The 21,254-nt window shown below is 49.1% G+C and overlaps 1 protein-coding gene across 1 annotated transcript; it reads left to right on the top strand.

Annotated features, from left to right (window-relative positions):
* Positions 1–12,073: 12,073 nt before the first annotated feature.
* Positions 12,074–21,045, top strand: SYT2 (synaptotagmin 2). Its single transcript, XM_023186863.2, has 8 exons — positions 12,074–12,251; positions 13,238–13,404; positions 14,728–14,847; positions 15,300–15,467; positions 15,785–15,952; positions 17,339–17,456; positions 18,451–18,584; positions 20,839–21,045. Exons 1-8 carry the CDS (start codon positions 12,074–12,076, stop codon positions 21,043–21,045), a joined length of 1,260 nt encoding a protein of 419 aa, XP_023042631.1.
* Positions 21,046–21,254: the final 209 nt, after the last annotated feature.

Genomic DNA, 21,254 nt, shown 5'->3' with positions numbered 1-21,254 from the left:
GACATGTTGTTTCTGCTTGTAATAAGAGGGCTCATAATGGAGGAAGGGATGGCAGCCCCTTCCCCCTGACTCCCCATCCCGGTGTATCCCTAGGCTCTGCTGAGAGCATTCTTGATACTCACCTGAAGTCCTGCTCTCTGCCCTGACAGCTCTCTACATGATAGAAAAAAAAGGATAAGATAAAGGATAAGCCAACCAGGTTGTCACCTGCTCCCCAACTCCTCTCCTACCCCAGGCCAAATGTGGCTGTTCTCCCTAGCAAAGGGGGCCAGAGGCAGTTAACTAGTACCCCGAGACCCCAGCGTGTTCTAGGGTCTGTGCAGGGACATGCATGCCAAGCATGGTTCCTCCTGGACCCATTGCTCCCAACCCTGGGGCCACTTGGAGAGGCCTGAGTGCTTGGGACTGACACCGTCACAGGGGCCAAGTGGCCATCCTGGGCAGACAGGACAGCGGCCAGTGGACCGGGGGAGAAGGGAATTCCTGTGTGAATTCTGTTTAGTGGCCTTGCTTCTGGTCTACCCCTGTTTTTCCAGCATCATTTCCCACTATTGGAGACTCCCCCTTCCTGAGCTTTCCCTGAGGACTGGGCCCCCTACCTTGCTCCTGAGCAGGAGACCTGGCCTCAGTCAAATTTAGACCGGGATCTTTACTCTGACCAACTGTGTGACCTTGGGCAGGTCACTTCCTACCTGTCTGGGCAGAGTTTGCCTTTGAAATGATGGTGGTAATCGTGCCTTCCCCCCAGGTGGGTTAGATGAGAACATCTCTGTGCTCACCAAACAGAGCTATGGTGATTGAACCTGTTGTTGCCACCAGTGTCTTCCTGCCCGCCCTGCCCTGATGCCCTCCAGGTGCGCAGTGCCTTTGAGGCTTATTTTACTTCCAGCACCTGGGCTTGGACTTTGACCTCTCTGGCAAATCTTTCTTAATTACTTAGAACCTCATGTTTTCAAAGTGTGGTGCCCAGATCACCTGCATCAGAGGAAATGGGGGTGCTTGTTACAATGCAGATCCCTGGGCACATTCCAGTCCACTGAGTTTTCTGACTTAGGCTCTGGGGGACAGGGTGCAATGGCAGAGGGTCTGTATTTTAACAAACTCCCCAGGGGGTCTTGATGCAGGCCAACTGAGCCACCCTTCCTCAGTCCCTTCCCTTGTATGTCTTCTCCCTTGATGGGGCCTCCCAGGCCCCTCCCTCTTCAGACCTTGACCTGTGGTCCAGCAGGCTGGGAGCAGGCATCTCTCCCCACCCCTAGCCTCCCTCCCCGGACAGCTGCAGCCTTCACCTAATGGCGCCATTTCATGCTTTCCTGCTTGGGTGATTCTCACCAGGCAGAGGAGTTCACTCTGTCCTGGGAGCCCTGGCACCCTGATCCATTTATCATCCTCAAGTCTTCCAGCTGGCTGCTCCCCCCAGGACTGCAGCTCCCAGCCATGCGGGAGCCGGGGCAGCTGTGAGTCCCTGAGGATTTGGCTCTCCCTCACACCGTTCTCGCTGCCATTCCTCCCCAGCCACGGGAGCTCTGCGTCCTAGAGTGGGGGAAATAGTCCTGGAGGCGGAGGAGGCTGCTGGGCTGTGGAAGGAAGCACTGGACTGGGGGTCCAGGAACTTAGATTCTTCCTTCACCAAATGCCTGTGCGACCTTGGACAACTGGCTTCACTTCTCTGGGCCTCCAGGAGTCTCAGGTGGCATGCAGGGTATGAACGGGCTCTTGCTGTTTTCCTATGTTTTTTTTTACTCCTCTGACTCTAGAAGGGACAGTAGAGCCAGGCGGTAAGGGGTCACATCAGAAGGAGAGTCTGCCGAGGGAATCTTGGTCTCTCAGCTACTGGAGTGTCTTCCAGGGAAAATGGAAATGCAACCCAAGGGCAGCCTTGGAAAAATAAGCAGTGGTTCTCTACATGCTGGGCAGATTGTGGGCTGTGGGAAGGACATGTGGTCACTACCCATGCAACATCTCATTTAATCCCAGCCTCAACTCAAGGGTTTAGGAATAAAAGCTGCATTCCAATAGTTAAGAAGTCTGACACTCAGAGAGGTGAAAGAAACCACCTGAGGTGAAATGGCTCAGAAGGGGTATGTCTGACTCTCTATGGTCCCAGGCCTGCTGCAAGAGGAGAGGAAGGGTGGGCAGTTCCCAGAGCTGTGTGCAATGCCCCCACTTCCCATGCCAGCTTTGGGGTCTCACTGTACACACACACTCTCTCTCACACCAGGCCTTGGTTCCTTCCCAATCTATGCTTGGGTGTGTGTCCCTGGATATAGCCTGATGACAAATGAGTCTTAACATGGTTTGTGGAAAGAGCCCTGGGCCCAGAGCCAGCCTGTACTGCCGGGGGTACCATGGGAAGGCCACTTCCCCACAGAATTCAGTGTCTTCTGTGAAATGACATAATATGACCCAATCTTAAAGTCTGTCTTGCTCGATCATTTACAGACCCACATATTTATTGAATGGGCAGATTACTTGAGGTCAGGAGTTCGAGACCAGCCTGGCCAACATGGTGAAACCCCATCTCTATGAAACTACAACAAATTAGTTGGGCATGGTGGTGGGCACCTGTAATCCAGCTACTTGGGAGACTGAGGCAGGAGAGTCTCTTGAACCCAGGAGGCAGAGGTTGCAGTGAGCCAAGATCGTGCCACTGCACTCCAGCCTGGCAGTCAGAGCGAGACTCGGTCTCAACGACAACAACAAACGATTTGGGCAGGGACACAGATCCAAACTGTATCATAGGCTTTGGCTCCGTGAAGGGGGCATAGAATGTGCAAAGGCCCCGAGGAGGGTAACACAGTGTATTAGGGGAAACAAGGAGTGTGGGCTGGTATTAGCAACCCAGGGAGGGAAAGCCGAGGTGCTGCTGGATGGAGAGCATGAGGGGCTGTAGGCCACACTAGGGCTTTTGGCCTGTCTCCCTGGGATGGCTTTTCATTATGGTGACATGACCGGCTTTGCATTTTATGAAGATTGCCTTGGCAAATATGGAACTGACTGGAGGTGAGCAAGAGGAGACCCAGGAGATCAGATGGCTATGTTGGGGACCGATCGACCTGTGGGCCTGGAGCTCAGAAGTGGCTTGACTCTGACAGAAGAGATGGCACTGATGCCAGGGTGCGGAAGGAACCACACAGGGAGACACCATAGCTGAGGAGGGAAGGACCTCAAGAGCAAGCCTGAGGCAACCGAAGGAGGAGTAGTCACAGTTATGATGACAGCAGGCAGTGGCCAGCTGGTGACCACAGCTCGGGGGTCCAGCTCAAGGAAAATGAAAATGTGCCCTGGGTTTAGTGACCTTGTGGTCCTCATCCATGACTTTACAAAGAGCTACTTCAGCAGAGGGATGGGGCAGAAGCCACAACGGAGGGGCTGATGAGTGAGGTGAATGTGAAGAAAGGGGGACCATGTGTGCATGTATGTGTGCACACATGTGTATATGTGTGTGCATATGTGTATGTGTGTGCAAGTGTGTGTGGTCACAAAGGGAAAGGAAGAACAAGGTAGCAGGTGAGGCTCATTTTTGGTGGGTAAGGTGATAAACTGGACTGATCCAGCCTCAGCCGAGGGAAGGGGGAAATGTCAGGCACAAGAAATGGTAGGGATGAAAAGGACTTCCTGAGAAGTCAGAAGGGCTCCTGTGCAGGAGTGGGAACTGGCTTAACCAGAGGAAAAGCCCTCAGCTGAGAAGGGGTCAGGAGGCAAGTTCTGTGGTTTGACCCGAGGTTGGGACATTTTGAGAGATTTCTCACTTCTATTTTTTCTTAAAATAACAGCAAAGAGAAAGGAGGGGTGTGAAGGAGCCACAGGCCTGCAGAGACAGGAGGAGGAGGCAAAGCTGGTGGGGAGGCGTTTCCCGCAGTTTCTGTGCAATGCAGAGGGCCTGGGTGATCCTGAGGGCTGATGGGACACGAGCTGCCCTCATACTATAGGGGGATCTCACCAGGGGGCTCAGCAGTCGGGGGTAGCCATGGAGAAGGAGAAAGCTGTCAGTGAGAGTTCTCCAGGGCTGGCACTTTGCCAGGTGAGTGCCACAAAAATGCCAAGGGAGTGTAGGGAATTGGGAACGAGTTGTAGGCACCACGGACCACGGTGGGAAAAGAAGACTAGATGGGGGGCTGATGGTGTCCCGGGGAGGTCAGGGAGATTTCTCCAGGAAGAGCATTCTAGGCTGAGGAGAGTAAGTACTGAGGCTGTGGGATGGGGGTCTGTTTGGTGGGTTTGTGGCTGGTGGCAAGAGGCCAGCATGGCAGGAATTGAGTGACCGACAGCAGGGACAGGAAATGCCTGTGGGAGCCAGCCAGGGGCCAGGCCAGGCAGGGATCTTACTCTAAATGTGACAAGAAGCCACAGGAGGGTTTTAAATAGATCAGTCTGGCTGCAGTGTGGAGATCAGGCGGAGTGGAAGGGAGTGGAAGCTTCCAGATAGGAGGCTACTGTGGTACTCCAGGTAGAGGGTGGAAAGTGGCCAGGTTGGGAAAGCATTGTGGGTTGTTGATGAATTTGCAGACACCTGGGATGTGGGGGGTGACCCCACATGGATGGGAGGATGGCCCCAAGGCTTCTGGTCCCAGCACCTAGTGCCGTGTACTGGGTGCATAATTGAGAGGTGGGCCCTGAATCCACCCCATCCACTCTCTGGGCCCACTGGCCATGCCTGCCTTTGACCAAGAGCCTCCTTCTCAGGCATCTTCTATTCCCTTGCTGTCTGGGCAGCTATAGCTTCCTGGTTGTGCTGGAGTCTGGAAAAGCCTCCAATCTGCTGCTTCATGGACTCCCCACATTCCCTCTCTGCCGCTCTAAGTCATTTTCCTCTGGTGGATTCCCCGGGAACACTGTCTGTCTGTCATAAGAGCTCAGGGATGATAAGACATTTGTTATTGGTTGTTTTCAACCCTTTCCCCCCTTTCCTCTGGAGTTATGCTCCATCCTGGTCTTTTTACTCACTATAGCCAAAGTGAAACTTTCACAATATACATTTGTACATGTTACCCCTGCCGCCACCCTTAAAGGCCTCCCACAGCTTCTCATTCCTCTTTGGGAAAGACAAAACTCCTTGATGCAGCCTATGGTGCCCCTGATCCTGCCCTGCCCGGCCTGCCAACCTCACCCTGAACCATCCTCCATCCACTCCAGCTGCCCTGGCCTTCTCTCAGGCTTTGGACTCACCACACTGCATCCCACCTCTGGGCCTTTGCACAGGCTGTGCTCTCTGCCTAGGCTGCCCTTTCATCTCCTCTTTACCTGGATAAATACTCACCCTTCAGGTCTCAGTTCACTCACCAATTTTTCAAGAAAGCACTTTTGCTTTCCCAGATTAGTTCAGGTATGCCCCGTTATAGATGCTCACCACCACCAGATGGCTCTCCTTTCCTGCACTTCTCATAATTACAATTTTATATGCACTTATGTGAAGTGCATGGTAAGTTCCATGAGGGAAGCATGCTATGAGCTCAATAAATACTTGAGTGAGTGAGTGAGTGAGTGAATGAATGAATGCATGTGTCTCTCATATCTGTTCTCTCTACTCCATTCCCTACCTTTCCACCCTAGTGCAGGTCCTTACCATTTCTGGTCTGTGGAACCAGCCTCGCTGCTCCACTCCCCATGGAGCTAACTTTACAAACCCCCACTTACAACTGCTCAGCACCCTTCAGTGGTCCCTGCTGGGTATAGAGGGAGGTCTAATCTCCTTTTCTTGGACTCCAACATTCCTGAGATGCAGTTCTCCCCCTTCATTCCTGGCCTGCAGGTTCCCTGAACCTCTGGAGCATTCAGCATCTTCATTCCTGGCAGGTTTATTTCACTCCAAGCAGCTTTACTTGGCTACAGGACCATTTCTGGATGGTCAGTCTTGGAGAGAAAGCCCGCATCCGCCATGAATCTTGGGTCCCTCTACTGTGCCAAGGCCACTTCCAGGTGCCTCAGACAGGGTTCAGAGAACACTTCTCAGATTCACATCCAACCCACATTTATTGAATGCCCTCTATGTGCCAGACACAATCAAATTTATTTTTAAACATTTCACAGCAGTTCTGAAAAGTAGGTATTATTTTCCACAATTTTATATTGAGGAAATCAAGTTTCACAAAGGGATTTATTTGGAGTCAAATGACAAGTGGTTGGCATTCTTGGGACTACATTCAGCTTCTTCCCCCAGCCTGTGCTGCCTCCTGCCCGCCCCACACTAGAGAGAGAGAGGGTGGGGTGCTGTAAGGACTGTGCACCGGCTGTGGGGAGCTGTCTGCAGAAAGGGGAGGAGGACTGCCAATTCAGGGGCAAGGGTAGAATGGAGGAGCTAGGCTCAACCTGATAAATGGCATCTACAAAAAGCCCACAGCTAACATTATATTAAATGGAGAAAGATTGAAAGACTTTCCCCCAAAGATCAGGAAAAAGACAAGAATTCCCACCGTCACCACTTCTGTTCAACAGTGGACTGGAAGTTCTAGCCACGGCAATTAGGGAAGAAAAAGAAAATGGGAAACTATCTTCATTTGCATGATTCTATATATAGAAAATCCTAAGGAATCCACCAACACACACACACACACACGCACACACACACACAAATTATTAGAACAAATGATTTCTGGCTGAACACAGTGGCTCATGCCTGTAATCCCAGCACTTTGGGAGGTGGAGGCAGGTGGATCACCTGAGGTTAGGAGTCCAAGACCAGCCTGGCCAACATGGTGGAACCCCATCTCTACTAAAAATGCAAAAATTAGCCAGACGTGGTGGCACACGCCTATAATCATAGCTACTCGAGAGACTGAGGCACGAGAATTGCTTGAGCCCAGGAGGCGGAAGTTGCAGTGAGCCGAGATCACACCACTGCTCTCCAGCCTGGGCGATAGAGCGAGACTCTGTCTCCAAAAAAACAAAAACAAAAACAAATGAGAGTTCAGCAATGTGGCAGGGTACAAAACTGAGATACAAAAATCTATTATATTTCTATACACTAGCAGTGAACAATCTGAAAGTGAAATTAAGAAAACAATTCCATTGATAATGACATCAAAAAGAATAAGATACCTAGGAACAAAAGAAGTGCAAGATTTGTATGTTGAAAACTACAAAACAATCTTGAAAGAAATTAAAGGTCTAAATAAGTGGAAAAATAATGTAAAACTCAATATTGTTGATATGATCCCTGAGCTGATCTATGGATTCAACACAATACCTATCAAAATTCCAGCTATTTTGTAGAAATTAACAAGCTGGTCCTAAAATTCATATGGAAATGCAAGGAACCCAGAATAGCCAAAACAATCCTGATTAAGGAAGAACAAGGCTTGGCGCAGTAGTTCATGCCTATAGTACCAGCATTTTGGGAGGGCCAAGGCAGGTGGATTGCATGAGCCCAGAGGTTCGAGACCAGCCTGGGCAGCATGGTGAAACCCCGTCTCTACAAAAATACAAAAATTAGCCAGTTGTGGCGGCATGGGGCTGTAGTCCCAGCTACTTAGAAAGCTGAGGTGGGAGGATCAACTGAGCCCAGGAGGTCAAGGCTGCAGTGAGCCATGTTCACGCCACTGTACTCTGGCCTGAGTGACAGAGTGAGACCTTGGCTAAAAAAAAAAAAAAAAAAAAAAAGGTTGGAAGACCCATTCTACCTGATTTCAAAACTTACTACAAAGCTACAGTAATCAAGACAGTATGGTCAAGAGTAGGCAGGTGCTATTAAAAAAAGTAATAAAAAATAAAACCAGTGTGGTATTGCCATGAGGTTAGACATACAGATAGAATTGAGAGTCCAGAAATAAACCCTCATATTTATGGTCAGTTGATATTTTACAAGGGAACTAAGACAATTGGATGGAGGAAAGAATAGTCTTTTCAACAAATGTTACTGTACCAAAGGATATCCACATACAAATGAATGAATGTGAACCCCTTCCTTATGCCATATTTAAAGTGGATTGTAGAAACATAGTGGATCCTAATTTCTAGAAGAAAATTAAAAATTAGCCAGGTGTAATGGCACATGGCTGTAGTCCTAGCTACTCAGGAGACTGAGGCTGGAGGATCACTTGAGCTCAGGAGGCCATGGCTGCAGTGAGCCATGATCATGCCACTGCACGTCAGCCTGGATGACAGAGTGAGACCCTATATCAAAAAATAAGTAGATTGTAGACTTGAATGTGAGAGCTAAAACTATACAACTCCCATAAGAAAACATAGGAGTAAATCTTAGTGCCCTTAGGTTTAGTGATGGTTTCTTGGACGTAGCACCAAAAATATGGCAACAAAAGAAATAGCTAAATTGGACATCATCAAAATTGAAAACTCTTTTGCTTCAAAGGACACCATTAAAAACTGAAAATATGACAGGGCACAATGGCTCATGCCTGTGATCCCAGCACTTTGGGAGGCCAAGGAGGCCGGATCAACTGAGGTCAGGAGTTTGAGACCAGCCTGGCCAACATGGTGAAACCCTGTCTCTACTAAAAATACACAAATTAGCCAGGCATGGTGGTAAGCGCCTATAATAATCCCAGCTACTTGGGAGGCTGAGGCAGGAGAATCGCTTGAACCTGGGAGGCAGAGGTTGCAGTGAGCTGAGATTGTGCCATTGCCCTCCAGCCTGGGTGACAAGAGTGAAACTCCATCTCAAAAACAACAACAAAAAACCACCACACACACAAAATGAAAATATAACCCCAGAATGGGAGAAAATGTTTGCAAAGTATATGTTCAACAAGGAACTGGTATGCAGAATATATAAAAATTCTCACAACTCAATAATAAAAAGACAAAATATTTTAAGATGACCAAAGGATTTGAATAGGTATTTCTCCATGGAAGACATACAAAGGGCCCACAACCACATGAAGAGATATGCAACATCATTAGTCATCAGGGAAATGCAAATCAAAACTACAATGAAATGCCACTTCACCTCCACTAGGATTACTGTAAACAAGAAGACATAGTAACAAGTGTTGTCTGGGATGTGGAGAACTTGGAACCCTCATACATTGCTGGTGGGAACATAAATTGGTGCCAGCACCTTAAAATGTCAAACATAGTTATGAGCCAGCAATTCCATACCTACATATATACCCAAGAGAAATGAAAATATATGTCCACGCAAAAACTTATACATGGATGTTCTTAGCAGCATTTTTCATAATATCTCGCAAGTGGGATATTATTAGCTATATTTAGTTATAAAATAGCCCAAAGTGGAAATAACCCAAATGTTTATAAATTGATGAATGGATAAATATAAAATATGTTCTAGGTAAGGTGCGGTGGCTCATGCCTGTAATGCCAATGTTTCGAGAGGCTGAAGTGGGAGGATTGCTTGAGGCCAGGAGCTCGAGACCAGCCTGGGCAGTATAGGGAGACTCCACATCTACAAAAAATTCAAAAATTAGCCTGGTGTGATGGCATGCACCTGTAATTCCAGCTACTCAGGAAGCTGAGGTGGGAGGATCACTTGAGCCCTGCAGGTGAAGGCTATAGTAAGCCATGGTTGCACCACTGCACTCCAGCCTGGGTGACAAAGTGAGACCCTGTCTCCAAAAAAAAAAAAAAAAAAAGTGTTCTACCTACACAGTGGAATATTATGTGGCAATAAAAAGGGAATGAGATACTGATACTACAACATGGATGAACCTTGAAAACATCATACTAAATGAAAGAAGCCAGTCACAAAGACCACATATTTTATAATTCCATTGATAGGAAATGTTTAGGATAGACAAATCTATAGAGTCAGAAAGTAGATTAGTGGTTGCTGGAGCTGGGAAGAGGATGGGAATGGAGAGTGACTGCTAATGGGACTGGGTGTCTTTTTGAGGTGACGAAAATGTTTTAACTTAGATTGTGCTAATTGTTCCACCATTCTGTGAACATAATAAAATGCACTGAACTGTATACTTTAATGGGTGACTTATAAGATATATGAATTACATCTCAATAAAGCTGTTTTTTTTTTATAAAAAAAAAAAAAAGGACACAGAGCCCTTTGCAGTGTGGTAGAAGTGAGGGGAGATGGACACGGCAGAAGGCCCTGGACACAGATCTTGATCCCCTGGTGTGGTTACTTGCAGTTCCCGCCAAACCAGACCCATCTCTTTGCCCCCAGAGGTGAAGTGTCCAGTGGACCTTGGTTTTTCACTTCAAGGCCAATTTTGGGGTCAAGACTATTTCAACATGGCATGTAGTAAGAGTTTAATAAATGCTTGGTGAATGAACCTACATTGCATCAATGTACAGGTCACCAGAAGTACTTAAGGCTGGAGCAGTCTCTAGGGCTGGGGAGGGGATCTCAGCAGGGTTTTAAAGGAAGGGACAGAACTTAAGAGCTCCTAAAACGTTCCTTCAGAAGAACCCTGAGTCCAGAGGAGAGTTAACTCATCCCTAACATGCAATGAGAAAAGTCTCACATTTTTTCTTTAAATTCTTGTGCTATATGCATCCTACTCTATATTTCCAGCTTGTTTTAATTTTAAAATACTGTAAATTGCCATTCAGTAAAACGGATGCTTCAGGGAGTTGTGCTGTTTATTCTTGCATCCTGGAATACCTGTGGGTGTATGCTGCTATGTTCTCTCAGAGGAGCTCAGTCAGGGAATACCCCCCGAGTGCCCACTGTGTACTTGGCACGAGGGGTGCTGTTGCCAACACAGGATCTGCCCTCATGGGACTTTCAGTTGAGAAATGAGTGCATAACCCGGAGAAGCAGAAAGAGCTTGGTGGAGAGGACAGAATTGTGGGGGGCTAGAGTTTGGAAGCTCGTAAGAACATTGCCTTAAATGAAGACCAACATTTATGCTCAGTGTTTTACTAGCGAAAAGTTGAAAACTGCCTAATCTAATAGTGGAATGGCTAAGCAAATTATGGTGTTACCATGTAGTAGGATATTATGGAACTATTTAATAATAAAAAACAATACAGGAAAAGACTTATGAAATTTTATGTAAAAAATCTTCCAAAAAAACTATATATAGTATGATCTCAACATGTAAAACATATTCAGCAAAAATGTCAGCATAGAATGCCCCAAATGCTAGTTGATTTGGAAGGTAGAATTATGGGGGGGATTTCTCTCTCTCCCCAAATTGTCTACAGTAGGTCTGGGTTCTGTTATTAATAAACATCACATCTTTGATGTGGGAAAGCTAATGTGCAGCTGCATGTGGGGCAGGGCTAGAGATGAACCTGGAGTAGGGGCTACAGAGTAGACCGGGGAGGAAGGGCTAGAGATAGAGATGCGGGTCTTCCTACAGGAGAGGTCAAAACAAACCCTGAGTGAGCACTGAGGGAGCTGGTAAAGAAACCACAGAGGGCTGAGGAGTCTCGGAGGGCAGGAGGAGGAATTGGAGTCAGGGATGAGGAGAGTTCAAGCGTCATGGAGCTGGGCAGAGAATCTAGGCAGAGCAGTATCTGGAAATCCTTGGAAGTCAAGGAGAGAGGTTGAAAGAGGAGCCCTCAGTGTAAAATCTTATCTCCTTCCTAGAGGGTTAGATTTAAATGAGATATAGGAGAGTGATTTAGCTATACAGGCTCTGGAGTTGGGCAGACCAGTTCAAACCTCAGTTTCAGAACTTACAGCTAAGTGACCTTGGAAAAACTGTCTAACCTCTCTGAACCTGTTTCCCCATCTGTTAAATGGAAACAATAAAAACCATTAGGTTATTTTTTGGATTAGATGAATAATGCACAGAAAGTGCTTTGCATAGTGCCGGACACATATATGTACTAACCTTTTTTTTTTTTTTTAAGAGACAGAACCTTACTTAGTCACCCATAGCTCATGTAACCTCAAACTCCTGGACTCAAGTGATCCTCTGTCACTTCAGCCTCCACCATGCCTAATTAAAAAAAAAAAGAATTTCTAAAGACAGGGTCTTGCTGTGGTGCCCAGGCTGACCATGTACTAATTGGATGATGTCTATTATTATTGGTTTACTAGAGTTGTTAATATTGTGCAAAATATCTTTGATCTATAAAGAGCTTCTCCTGGTCCTTTGGGCAGGGCTTTCTGAGGGGAAGACGACCTCTGGGATGCTCACCCTTCCCTCTTCCCCTCTCATCCCCAGCTGTTCCCTCTGCCACCATGAGGAACATTTTCAAGAGGAACCAGGAGCCTGTTGTGGCTCCTGCCACCACCACCACCACGATGCCCATTGGACCCATGGACAACTCCACCGAGAGTGGGGGTCCTGGGGAGAGCCAGGAGGACATGTTTGCCAAATTGAAGGAAAAATTCTTCAATGAGATCAACAAGATACCCTGTGAGTGTCCCTGGTGGCTGAGAGGTGGGGCAAGGCTAGAGTCTGGGGGAGGTGAAGAAGGGTTGGGGATACCACTGGGTTGTGATTGACTGGGCTCTTTCCTAATGCTTAGATTTCAGGCTGGGTTTTTGGACAGCCCCTGCAGGAATCAGGGCGGGGGAAGTAGGGTCTGCCATTAATGTGGCAAACAAGGGGGTTTATGCACTTCAGCTTCTCAGGGGAAGAAAAGTTCTTATAAAACTGTCCAAAGATGAAACCAAAAGGCGATGAAAAATTATGAAACAGAAGTCACTATTCAAGTTTGCCAATAATACTTTGAAATTTATGTTGGAAGATAGAAAATAAAAGCCCTCGCTGCTTTTGAATTTCTGGCAGAGGCTGTATAGGAGACACCAGAGATGCAGATTAAGGGGGAGCAGCCACACTGGTGGGAGATGGTGCTTCAGAACCACGGAGAGCAGCTCAGGACCTATCCCCAAACAGTTGGGTTTTGCAAAGCCCAGCAGTGGTCTAGGTCCAGACTCAATCTTACAGAGCTTGCCCTGCCTATCCGGCTATGCATCAGCCCTCTCAAGACTTGGCACAAGGGGTGGAGGCCAAGGGACTGATAAGCATCATCCCATCCTCTCCAGTGTGAGCCAGTCCTCCATAGATCACACTAGTAAAACTCAATAGAGCTAAACTGATATTCTTCTATGCATGCACCTGTTGCTACCTCTCAGCTAGCAGACTATGCCAACAAGGGCAGTAGGCAAAATCAATAAATAAAAATAAATAAATAAATAAAAAAGCAAGGTATTAATGAAAAGGCATGCAAAGTATATGCAACTTACATACAAATCACTCATGGGTGTGTGGCTTTTAAAATGTGGGGTGTGGGCATTGTGGGAGGGCGGTCATATTCCTCACCCATTTTTGCCAATGCTACGGGGTCAGGGGCTGCAAGACATGGCACTGCTGACCCCGGGATTTCTCTGTGTGAGCAGTACCACCCTGGGCACTGATCGCCATTGCTGTGGTTGCTGGGCTCCTGCTTCTCACCTGCTGCTTCTGCATCTGCAAGAAGTGCTGCTGCAAGAAGAAGAAGAACAAGAAGGAAAAGGGCAAAGGCATGAAGAATGCCATGAACATGAAGGACATGAAAGGGGGTCAGGTAGGGCACATTGGTTGTGAGGGGGACTGGAAGGGGCTCAGCCCAGGCTTTCCTGATGCTGAAAGGGTAAGCAAAAGCTCCTGGGCTTCCACAACCAAACCTCCTGCCCTCCTTAAAACTTGGCTCTCTGTTACAGCTCTAGTATAACACCACCGACCTAGAGGTCCCTGGGAGCGGGGGCCTTATTCCTGTGTTAGTATGAACTCATCCCTGGAAAGACAGTGAAGAACAATATATTGACCCCCCAATGAGGCTACTAGGACAAAATGTTGGAAAGAGACACCCCCCCCCCCCACCAGCAAGACACCATTGGGTAACCCTGTGTTTTTCTGCCAGAGAGACTGAAGGACAGTATCTTCATGGGAGGCATCTAACTGGGCATGGGGCAGGAATCAAACGAGGCAGAAGAGTGGTCCTGAGGCACTAAGACAGAGCCAAGTAGAATCCATCATTAATCATATCATAATTTAATTTATTTTCCCCTGTCTTTTGGTGTTGGTCAGCCTAGAAAGCTCCTTTTCTTATTTTAAGTTTGCAGAGGCCCCTGCGTGCTTCCCTTTCCCCCATGTTTGTTTAGGGGTGACTAGGAGGAATCTCTTGCTCAAGGAATCCATATGGAGGATGGAGGGAAGGGCTTGATCTCAGAAGCCAGGGATCTAAATGGCCTTTGAGTGCATGTATGTGTGTATATGTCTGTGCACATGCAGGTATGTGTGTGTATGTGGGCCCAAAAGGAACCTGCAGTGTGTGTTGGGAGGGGTTCCAGGATGACTTGGGTGTAGCCCTTCCTGGTCTTGATGAGTGGCTGTGGTACTTTAGGGGCTGGTTTGAGCTGCGGGATTTTCTCTTATATCACTTTCTTCTTTCTCTCTCCACGTCTGTGGGCTCACTCTGCTCCTGTCTGCCTGGACCGTACTTCTGGTATGTCTTGCCCAGGATACGTGGGGCCTGAGCTGGGGAAAGTGTTTGGGAGAGGGCTTACAAGAGAAGCAAATCCCACCCCCACCCCAGCCTCCAGAAGCTATGAAGCACTTGGCACAGGGCCTGGTCCCATGGCGCACTGTGCCTCAGAGGCAGGAGAGTGGTGCCCAAACCAGAGTCATGTCTCAAACACAGGGCTGGGGGTAGAGGACCTGCCTAGGGGTTCTGATGGGCCATGAAGGAGGGTCACATGGCAGGGCCACATTCCCTCTTTTACCCCCACCACACACAGCTCTGAGTCAGGGTCTACCAAGAGGGGCTGGTTTCCCATCACCCTATGCCAAGCCAGGCTCCTCTGTCCTCCCCTTTTAACTTGTTCCCTCTCTCCCCCAGCTCCCACAGGATGACGACGATGCAGAGACAGGCCTGACTGAGGGGGAAGGTGAAGGGGAGGAGGAGAAAGAGCCAGAGAACCTGGGCAAACTGCAGTTTTCCCTGGACTATGATTTTCAGGCTAATCAGGTACGCAGGGCTGTGGGGGCAGAGTTGGGGAGTGGGGAGAGACCTGGGAGTTGGGTGGAAGGGGGATAGAAACTGCTCCCTCAGAGATGTGTGGGCGCTGCTCTTCCCTTAGAATGAGGCAGGCTGGAAACGGCAGGGCCTATAGCTCTGGACATTGATGCTGGCTTGGCCACCAGCCTGCTTGCGGAAGGTTCCAAGTTGATTATGCTATTAACCTGCCCACCAACCTTGGGCAAAGCAATTTCCCTTTCAACTTCAGGTTCCCTAAATGCCATTCCAAATTCCTTGGGGTGGAAATGGAGACCAGTTTTCTTCTCTAGCACCAGCTCCCCTCATTCCCCTGCCCCAACTGCCTCCTCTAGGAAGGAATTGGCGGGAACTGGGTCTGGGGCCAGTTGTGGTATTGGAACTGTCCTGAGACTCGGGTCCCTTCTCCCCATCTCTCTCCACAGCTTACTGTGGGCGTTCTGCAGGCTGCTGAACTGCCTGCCCTGGACATGGGAGGCACCTCAGACCCTTATGTCAAGGTCTTCCTCCTTCCTGATAAGAAGAAGAAATATGAGACCAAAGTCCATCGGAAGACACTGAACCCTGCCTTCAATGAAACCTTCACCTTCAAGGTGCTGAGGGCTGGAAGGGTGACTCCAGCTCACTCCCTGATCCCAATTCTCTGCTGAGTTCTACAGACCTTTCCTTGGTCTTTAGCCATTGCTCAGCCTGGAACAATGGCAGCCTGGACTGCAGGGCCCCCCTGGCCTCTTTGGAGGATGGGGATCCCTCCCACCCCACCCTCACACTCTGCTCCCCAAAAGCCCTGGGTCTTTCTCTGTCTCCGCACACTAACTGGGACCCTGTGGGCTGGAATAGAGGCCTCTGCCCATAGCACCCCTGGAGGTGCGTGAGTCACTCTGGCCCCCTCTGATTCTGTGCCCTGTAGGTGCCATACCAGGAGCTCGGGGGCAAAACTCTGGTGATGGCCATCTATGACTTTGACCGTTTCTCCAAGCATGACATCATTGGAGAGGTAAAGGTGCCTATGAACACAGTGGACCTCGGCCAGCCCATTGAGGAGTGGAGAGACCTGCAAGGCGGGGAAAAGGAGGAGGTAAGAGCAGAGATGAGGCCAGGTCGGGCAAAAAGATGAATATACAAGTGGGCTTCCACCTCTTGGCATGATGGAAATAGGATGGGCTTTGGAGGCAGGTGACCTGGGTTAGGATCCCAGCTCCACACTGCCTGGCTGTGTGAAACTGGGCAAGTTGCTTACGCTGTTTGGACTCGGGTTCCCTCCTTTAGTCTCTTTTTACAGATGAGGATTCACTACCTGCATAAAGCGCCTAGCGCAGTGACTGGCATTTGGTAGGTACTCAAATAAATACAAACACCATTATTATTGTTACTCCTAAGCTTCTGCTATTACCTAAGGCCTGTGATTCATGCCTCTGTGCCTCAGTTTACCCATAAGGAAAGCTCATGTTTGTTCTAAAGGATACTCAGCAGAGGGACTTGTCCTCCCAGAACTGCTACAGCATCCATTCACTCAGTAAATATTTGCTGAGCAATTGCTGTGTACCTAAAACTCCATTTTAACCATTCCTCCTTCTGGGCATCAATCATTTGTTTTGGCCAGGGCCCTGCTACCCAGCACACTCTAGGCAGTGATGGAGGGCTGAGTAGAGAAGCTTAAGACATCCTTTTGTCCCTTTTGTCCCCTGTGCCTGGGAGGAAGTCCAGCACACCTGAACCAGGACCTGTGTGATGTGGTCAGTCTTGCCCTGGGTGGCTTTGACTTTGAGCAGCTTTGACTCTGCAGTGTGGTGTTGGCCTTAGGAATTAGGAGCCCTGGGTCCTCAACCTGCCTGCAGTGCTAAATTGTTGTGTGACTTTGAGCGAACCATGGCCTCTGGGAACCTCAGTTTCTCATTGGTTACGAAGAATTCTTATCTTGTTTACATGAAAGAGTTGCAGTAATAGTAACAAAAGAAGGGATGCAAATTGCTCCGAAAACCACAAATCATACTACAAGTGGAATGGTCCACAAGGAGAGACCTTGGTGGGTGGGAGTGTTCAGGGAAAGAAGGCTTCTGAGACATTCAGTCCCCCAGGGCCCTTGGTGGTGGACACGTGGCTAACCCCCTGCTTCTCGCACTCCTCCCCACCTTACCAGAGCCTGGGGTAGGAGCCCAAACATACTCCCAACCTCCCAGATCCCAGATCCACCCAGGGATCCACAGCTGTCCTCTACCCCCTCATCCTCAGCCCACGGCTCCTGAGGTCCCAACCTGTCACTTTCAGGGACTTTGTTGCACTGCATCAGGGGGCCCCAAGGTCAGATGCTGGAAGACCTTCTCGGCCATCACATATATGGGGACTGGTGATGAGGGAGGCAGGGACACATCACTGCCTTACTAATTTTGGCAAGAAAGAGGCCAGCCATGAGAGAGCACTAGGATGGCTGAGATGACCCAAGTCCTGCTCTTCCCCCGGATAGCCAGAGAAGCTGGGCGACATCTGCACCTCCCTGCGCTATGTGCCTACGGCTGGGAAGCTCACTGTCTGCATCCTGGAGGCCAAGAACCTCAAGAAGATGGACGTGGGCGGCCTTTCAGGTATGTGGAGAGCTTCTGGCTGCCATTGGGTGGCACCAGCGAGCCAGTCAGCAGAGTTTGCACACTCCAGTGAACAGGAACACTTTGCTGCCCTGGGACTGAGATGTCTCCTCGAGGAGCGGTGGAGCCTTGGCTTCCCAGCCCCTCCTTTTCTCCAAGGGCCCCTTGTCCCTGTCAGAACTGCCTTCCCAATGCTCTCTGGCCTTGCACTGTGGACTACAGAGAAAAGGATCAGAGAAATTTCATCCCTAGATAAGTTCGTGACTTAGGATTTTACTTCTCCCAGGGAAATGGGCAGGGCTTCGCCCAAAACATGACATCACAATTGGGACATGTTTCCAGAAGAGGCAGTAGGCTCTGCTGGCTCTGCCCTGGAAAGGGGAGGGTGAGGGAAGGGGGAGTGGAAGATGCTCTGAATATCACATTTACCTGGCAGTGAATGAGGCCGGCCCATGGCACAGGGCTCTGGGGAATGAAGCCTGCTGCTTCAGCCACCTTTCCAGAGAATCAGCCCTGGGCATGGGCTCCAACCAGCACATTTCAATGCCAGCTCCAGCTCTGTCACTGACCTGCTGTGTGACCTAGGGCAGGTCATTTCCGTTCTTTGGCCTCTGTTTCTCGTCTGCAAGATTAGGAGGATTGGATTGGGATCATGACCCAGCAGATGTGTGTCCTGACTTTAGCACTCCCCACCCCCTCCCCAGCACAGGATCACAGATGAATCTCCATACCCTTTCTCACAAGGCCTTAGACTCAGAAATGCCCCCCACCCAATGATTCAGGAAGCCACAACCAACTGGTCAGAGTTGGTCCTTGAGGTGAAGTCTTTTGCCACCTTTGAACTGGATGGCGTGACTTGGGGCTTTCTGAGGGCCTGGTTTCAGCAGAATGAAGACCGCATCTTGACCGATGCTCTGGGCAGGCCTTGGTACATTGGGCAGGAGGGCTGGGGGCTAAGGGGAACCTCTCTGGGGTTGGGATTCTCCCTCCGCAGACCCCTATGTGAAGATCCACCTGATGCAGAATGGCAAGCGGCTCAAGAAGAAGAAGACAACCGTGAAGAAGAAGACCCTGAACCCATACTTCAATGAGTCCTTCAGCTTTGAGATCCCCTTCGAGCAGATTCAGGTGCTGGAGCCCTAGGGTCCTAGGCACGGAGCAGGGTTTGGGGAGGCAAACACGTATGGGGCGGTTGAAGAGCGGGAACTCATCCAGAGACCACAGAATAGCCTTTCTTGGTGGGGGAAGGCTCGAGGTCTAATGGTGCCTAGGTGGGATCTCCTTCCCAAGTGCTTCAGGGATCCCCCTTTTCTGATGAGATAAACATGAACTAATTTAAAAAATTCTGCAAATCATTCCTTTAGGACTTGGAGGACCATGGTCATGTGCATAGGTGTATGGGGGTGTAGCAAAGGTGCCAGAGGGGTTGGGAGCTGGCTGAGAGGGTGGGACTGGCCGCTGCCACCTCCATCCTCTCCAGCCACATCCTGTCTTGGTCATCCCTGCCCCACTTCTACTGCTTTCTAGGTCCTTTCCATCTATTCCTCTGATTTGCTTCCTCTTCTCTTTCCCGCCACCCTTCCAGCCTTCTCTACTCTTCCTTCCTTCTCACCAGCAAGCTCTGTAAATGTTGGAGATGAGGTCTGGTTTTCACCATTTCCGGGTATGAGTGGGATCTGGATGTGGTAGGACAAGAGGCCGACCCACCCATTTGGGCGGGGAGTCAGGCGCAGCTGGGGGCTTGCAGAGTGGCCGATTATCATGGAGTCTTGGTCTCTCCTTCTTTGTAGTGAGCTGATCCCACCCCCTCTCCTCCCCACCAGGAGGGCTGGGGGCAAGGGTGCAAGAGAATCTTCAGAGTTGGTGCTGTCATCTATGGAGATGTGTATGATGTTATTGATGGAATACTTCAAGAGAACATTGGGCAGCTCAGTGATAACGTTAATCCAAGAGAAGTCCTCATTACAGAGAATTTTACATCTAGAGCATCCCGACCCAGGCATCTCAAAATCAACATTTCTAAAGCCAATGTAATGTTCTTCTCCCTACCTCTTCCCAGCCAAGCCTGTTTCATCTGAATTCTGTTTTCAATGAATGACCCCACAGTCCATCATCTACCCAGTGGTCCAAGTCAGAAACCTGGACATTACCTTAGACTATTTCCTTTTTCCTTTCTCATTTATCCAACATACTTAGCATTTCCTAAGTGCTAGGCACTTGCTAGGGGATGAGGAAATAAGTGTGTAATCGACATGGTCCTTGCTGTCAAGGACCTCACAGCAGGAGGGCACCAGTAAACAGTCTAGTAAAGCACAGTGAGACAACCGCTTCAATGTCCATGAAGCGGAGGACTGTAGTGAGGCTTCCCAGAGAAAGCTTGGTCCTGAAGGACGAATCTGAGTTGGCTGGAGTCACAGGGGAAAAAGGCATCAACCATTCAGCAAATCCAGCTGATCATCAAGTCCTCTTGATTCTCTCCCTAAATACCCCTCCAACCTGGTTTTGACTTCCCATCCCCACTGTGCCTGCCTTGATTCAGGTATTTGGGATCCATCCTCCCAGACCCTCCAGCATCCTCCAACGGGTCTCTTCCCTGCCATCAGGCCCACTTCTCCTCGAGTGACTCTTCCACCTCAATGCCAGGGCTCTCTCTCTCTCAAATGTCCGCAACACTCCTTTACTTAAAGTCGTCAGGAGTCCCCTACTGCTTGCCTGAAAGACAAAATGCAAACTCCTCAGCTGACCCCAACCTACTCTACCAGCCTCATTTCCTGCCTCACTGCTTCTCACCCTGTACCTCAATGACTGAACGTCTAATGTCTCTCAGATGCCAGATGCACTCTCAGGTCTCTATGCCTCTACGCAAGATAATCTGTTTTCCTGGAATCCTCTTCCTTCTTTTGTCCTCCTAGAGAAATTCTCAGACTTCATGTCCCAGTCACCTCTTCTGTGAAGCCTTTTCTGATTGGCCCCAGCAGGACTGTCACCTCCTCTGAGTTTCCACAGTACCTTGTGCCTATCTCTCTAGCATAACCTTTATCACTTCCTGTTGTAAGTTTTCAGTTACATGTCTGCTGATCTCATTGAGGTGAAATTCATCTTTTCATTTTTCCTTCCCTCTTCTCCTGCTACAAGTGCTTAACAGTGTCTAGAGCACAGTACACCCTCAATAAATGCCCAGTGGTAGAAACAAAGGCTGCCAAAGGCGTGGCCTCTGCTTCCATGTCAATTCAGTCTTCACTGGAGCAGAGATGAAACCAAGGAGCCCCGGGAGGCCTTTCCTTCCCAATCATTTGGAGTAGAGGTTGATGGAGGATAAATTTGGTCATGGGATCCCACATCTCTGTCTGCCAACTCCCTCCCTCCTTTGTTTTCCTTGCAGAAAGTCCAGGTAGTGGTCACCGTGCTGGACTACGACAAGTTGGGCAAGAACGAAGCCATAGGCAAAATCTTCGTGGGCAGCAATGCCACAGGCACAGAGCTGCGGCACTGGTCTGACATGTTGGCCAACCCCCGGAGGCCCATTGCCCAGTGGCACTCGCTCAAGCCTGAGGAGGAGGTGGATGCACTCCTGGGAAAGAACAAGTAGACAGCAGCGGCTGGGACCCCACACCTTTCACGGACACTGACAAGATCCAGAGCTATCAATACCTCAGTTATGCAACCTTAGAGGTTTTCTTTTTTCTTTCATTTGTTGGTGGTTGTGTCCTTGTTTTTCCTTGTTTTTCTCTTTTTAAAGACCAACTTCCCTTTGATGGCTGTGTGAGGAGAGTCCCCTAAGAGGTGAAAGAGAAGCCT

Source organism: Piliocolobus tephrosceles, chromosome 1, assembly GCF_002776525.5.
Source record: "Piliocolobus tephrosceles isolate RC106 chromosome 1, ASM277652v3, whole genome shotgun sequence".
Lineage (NCBI taxonomy): Eukaryota > Metazoa > Chordata > Mammalia > Primates > Cercopithecidae > Piliocolobus > Piliocolobus tephrosceles.
This window is presented reverse-complemented; position numbering and strand designations above follow the sequence as displayed.

Bases quoted from the DNA above. Each gene is read 5' to 3' on its own strand.
- SYT2 (XM_023186863.2), top strand. From the start codon at position 12,074: ATGAGGAACATTTTCAAGAGGAACCAGGAGCCTGTTGTGGCTCCTGCC. The intron at 17,457-18,450 runs GTATGTGGAGAG...CTCCCTCCGCAG, and splicing joins GGACGTGGGCGGCCTTTCAG to ACCCCTATGTGAAGATCCAC. The intron at 18,585-20,838 runs GTGCTGGAGCCC...TTTTCCTTGCAG, and splicing joins TCCCCTTCGAGCAGATTCAG to AAAGTCCAGGTAGTGGTCAC.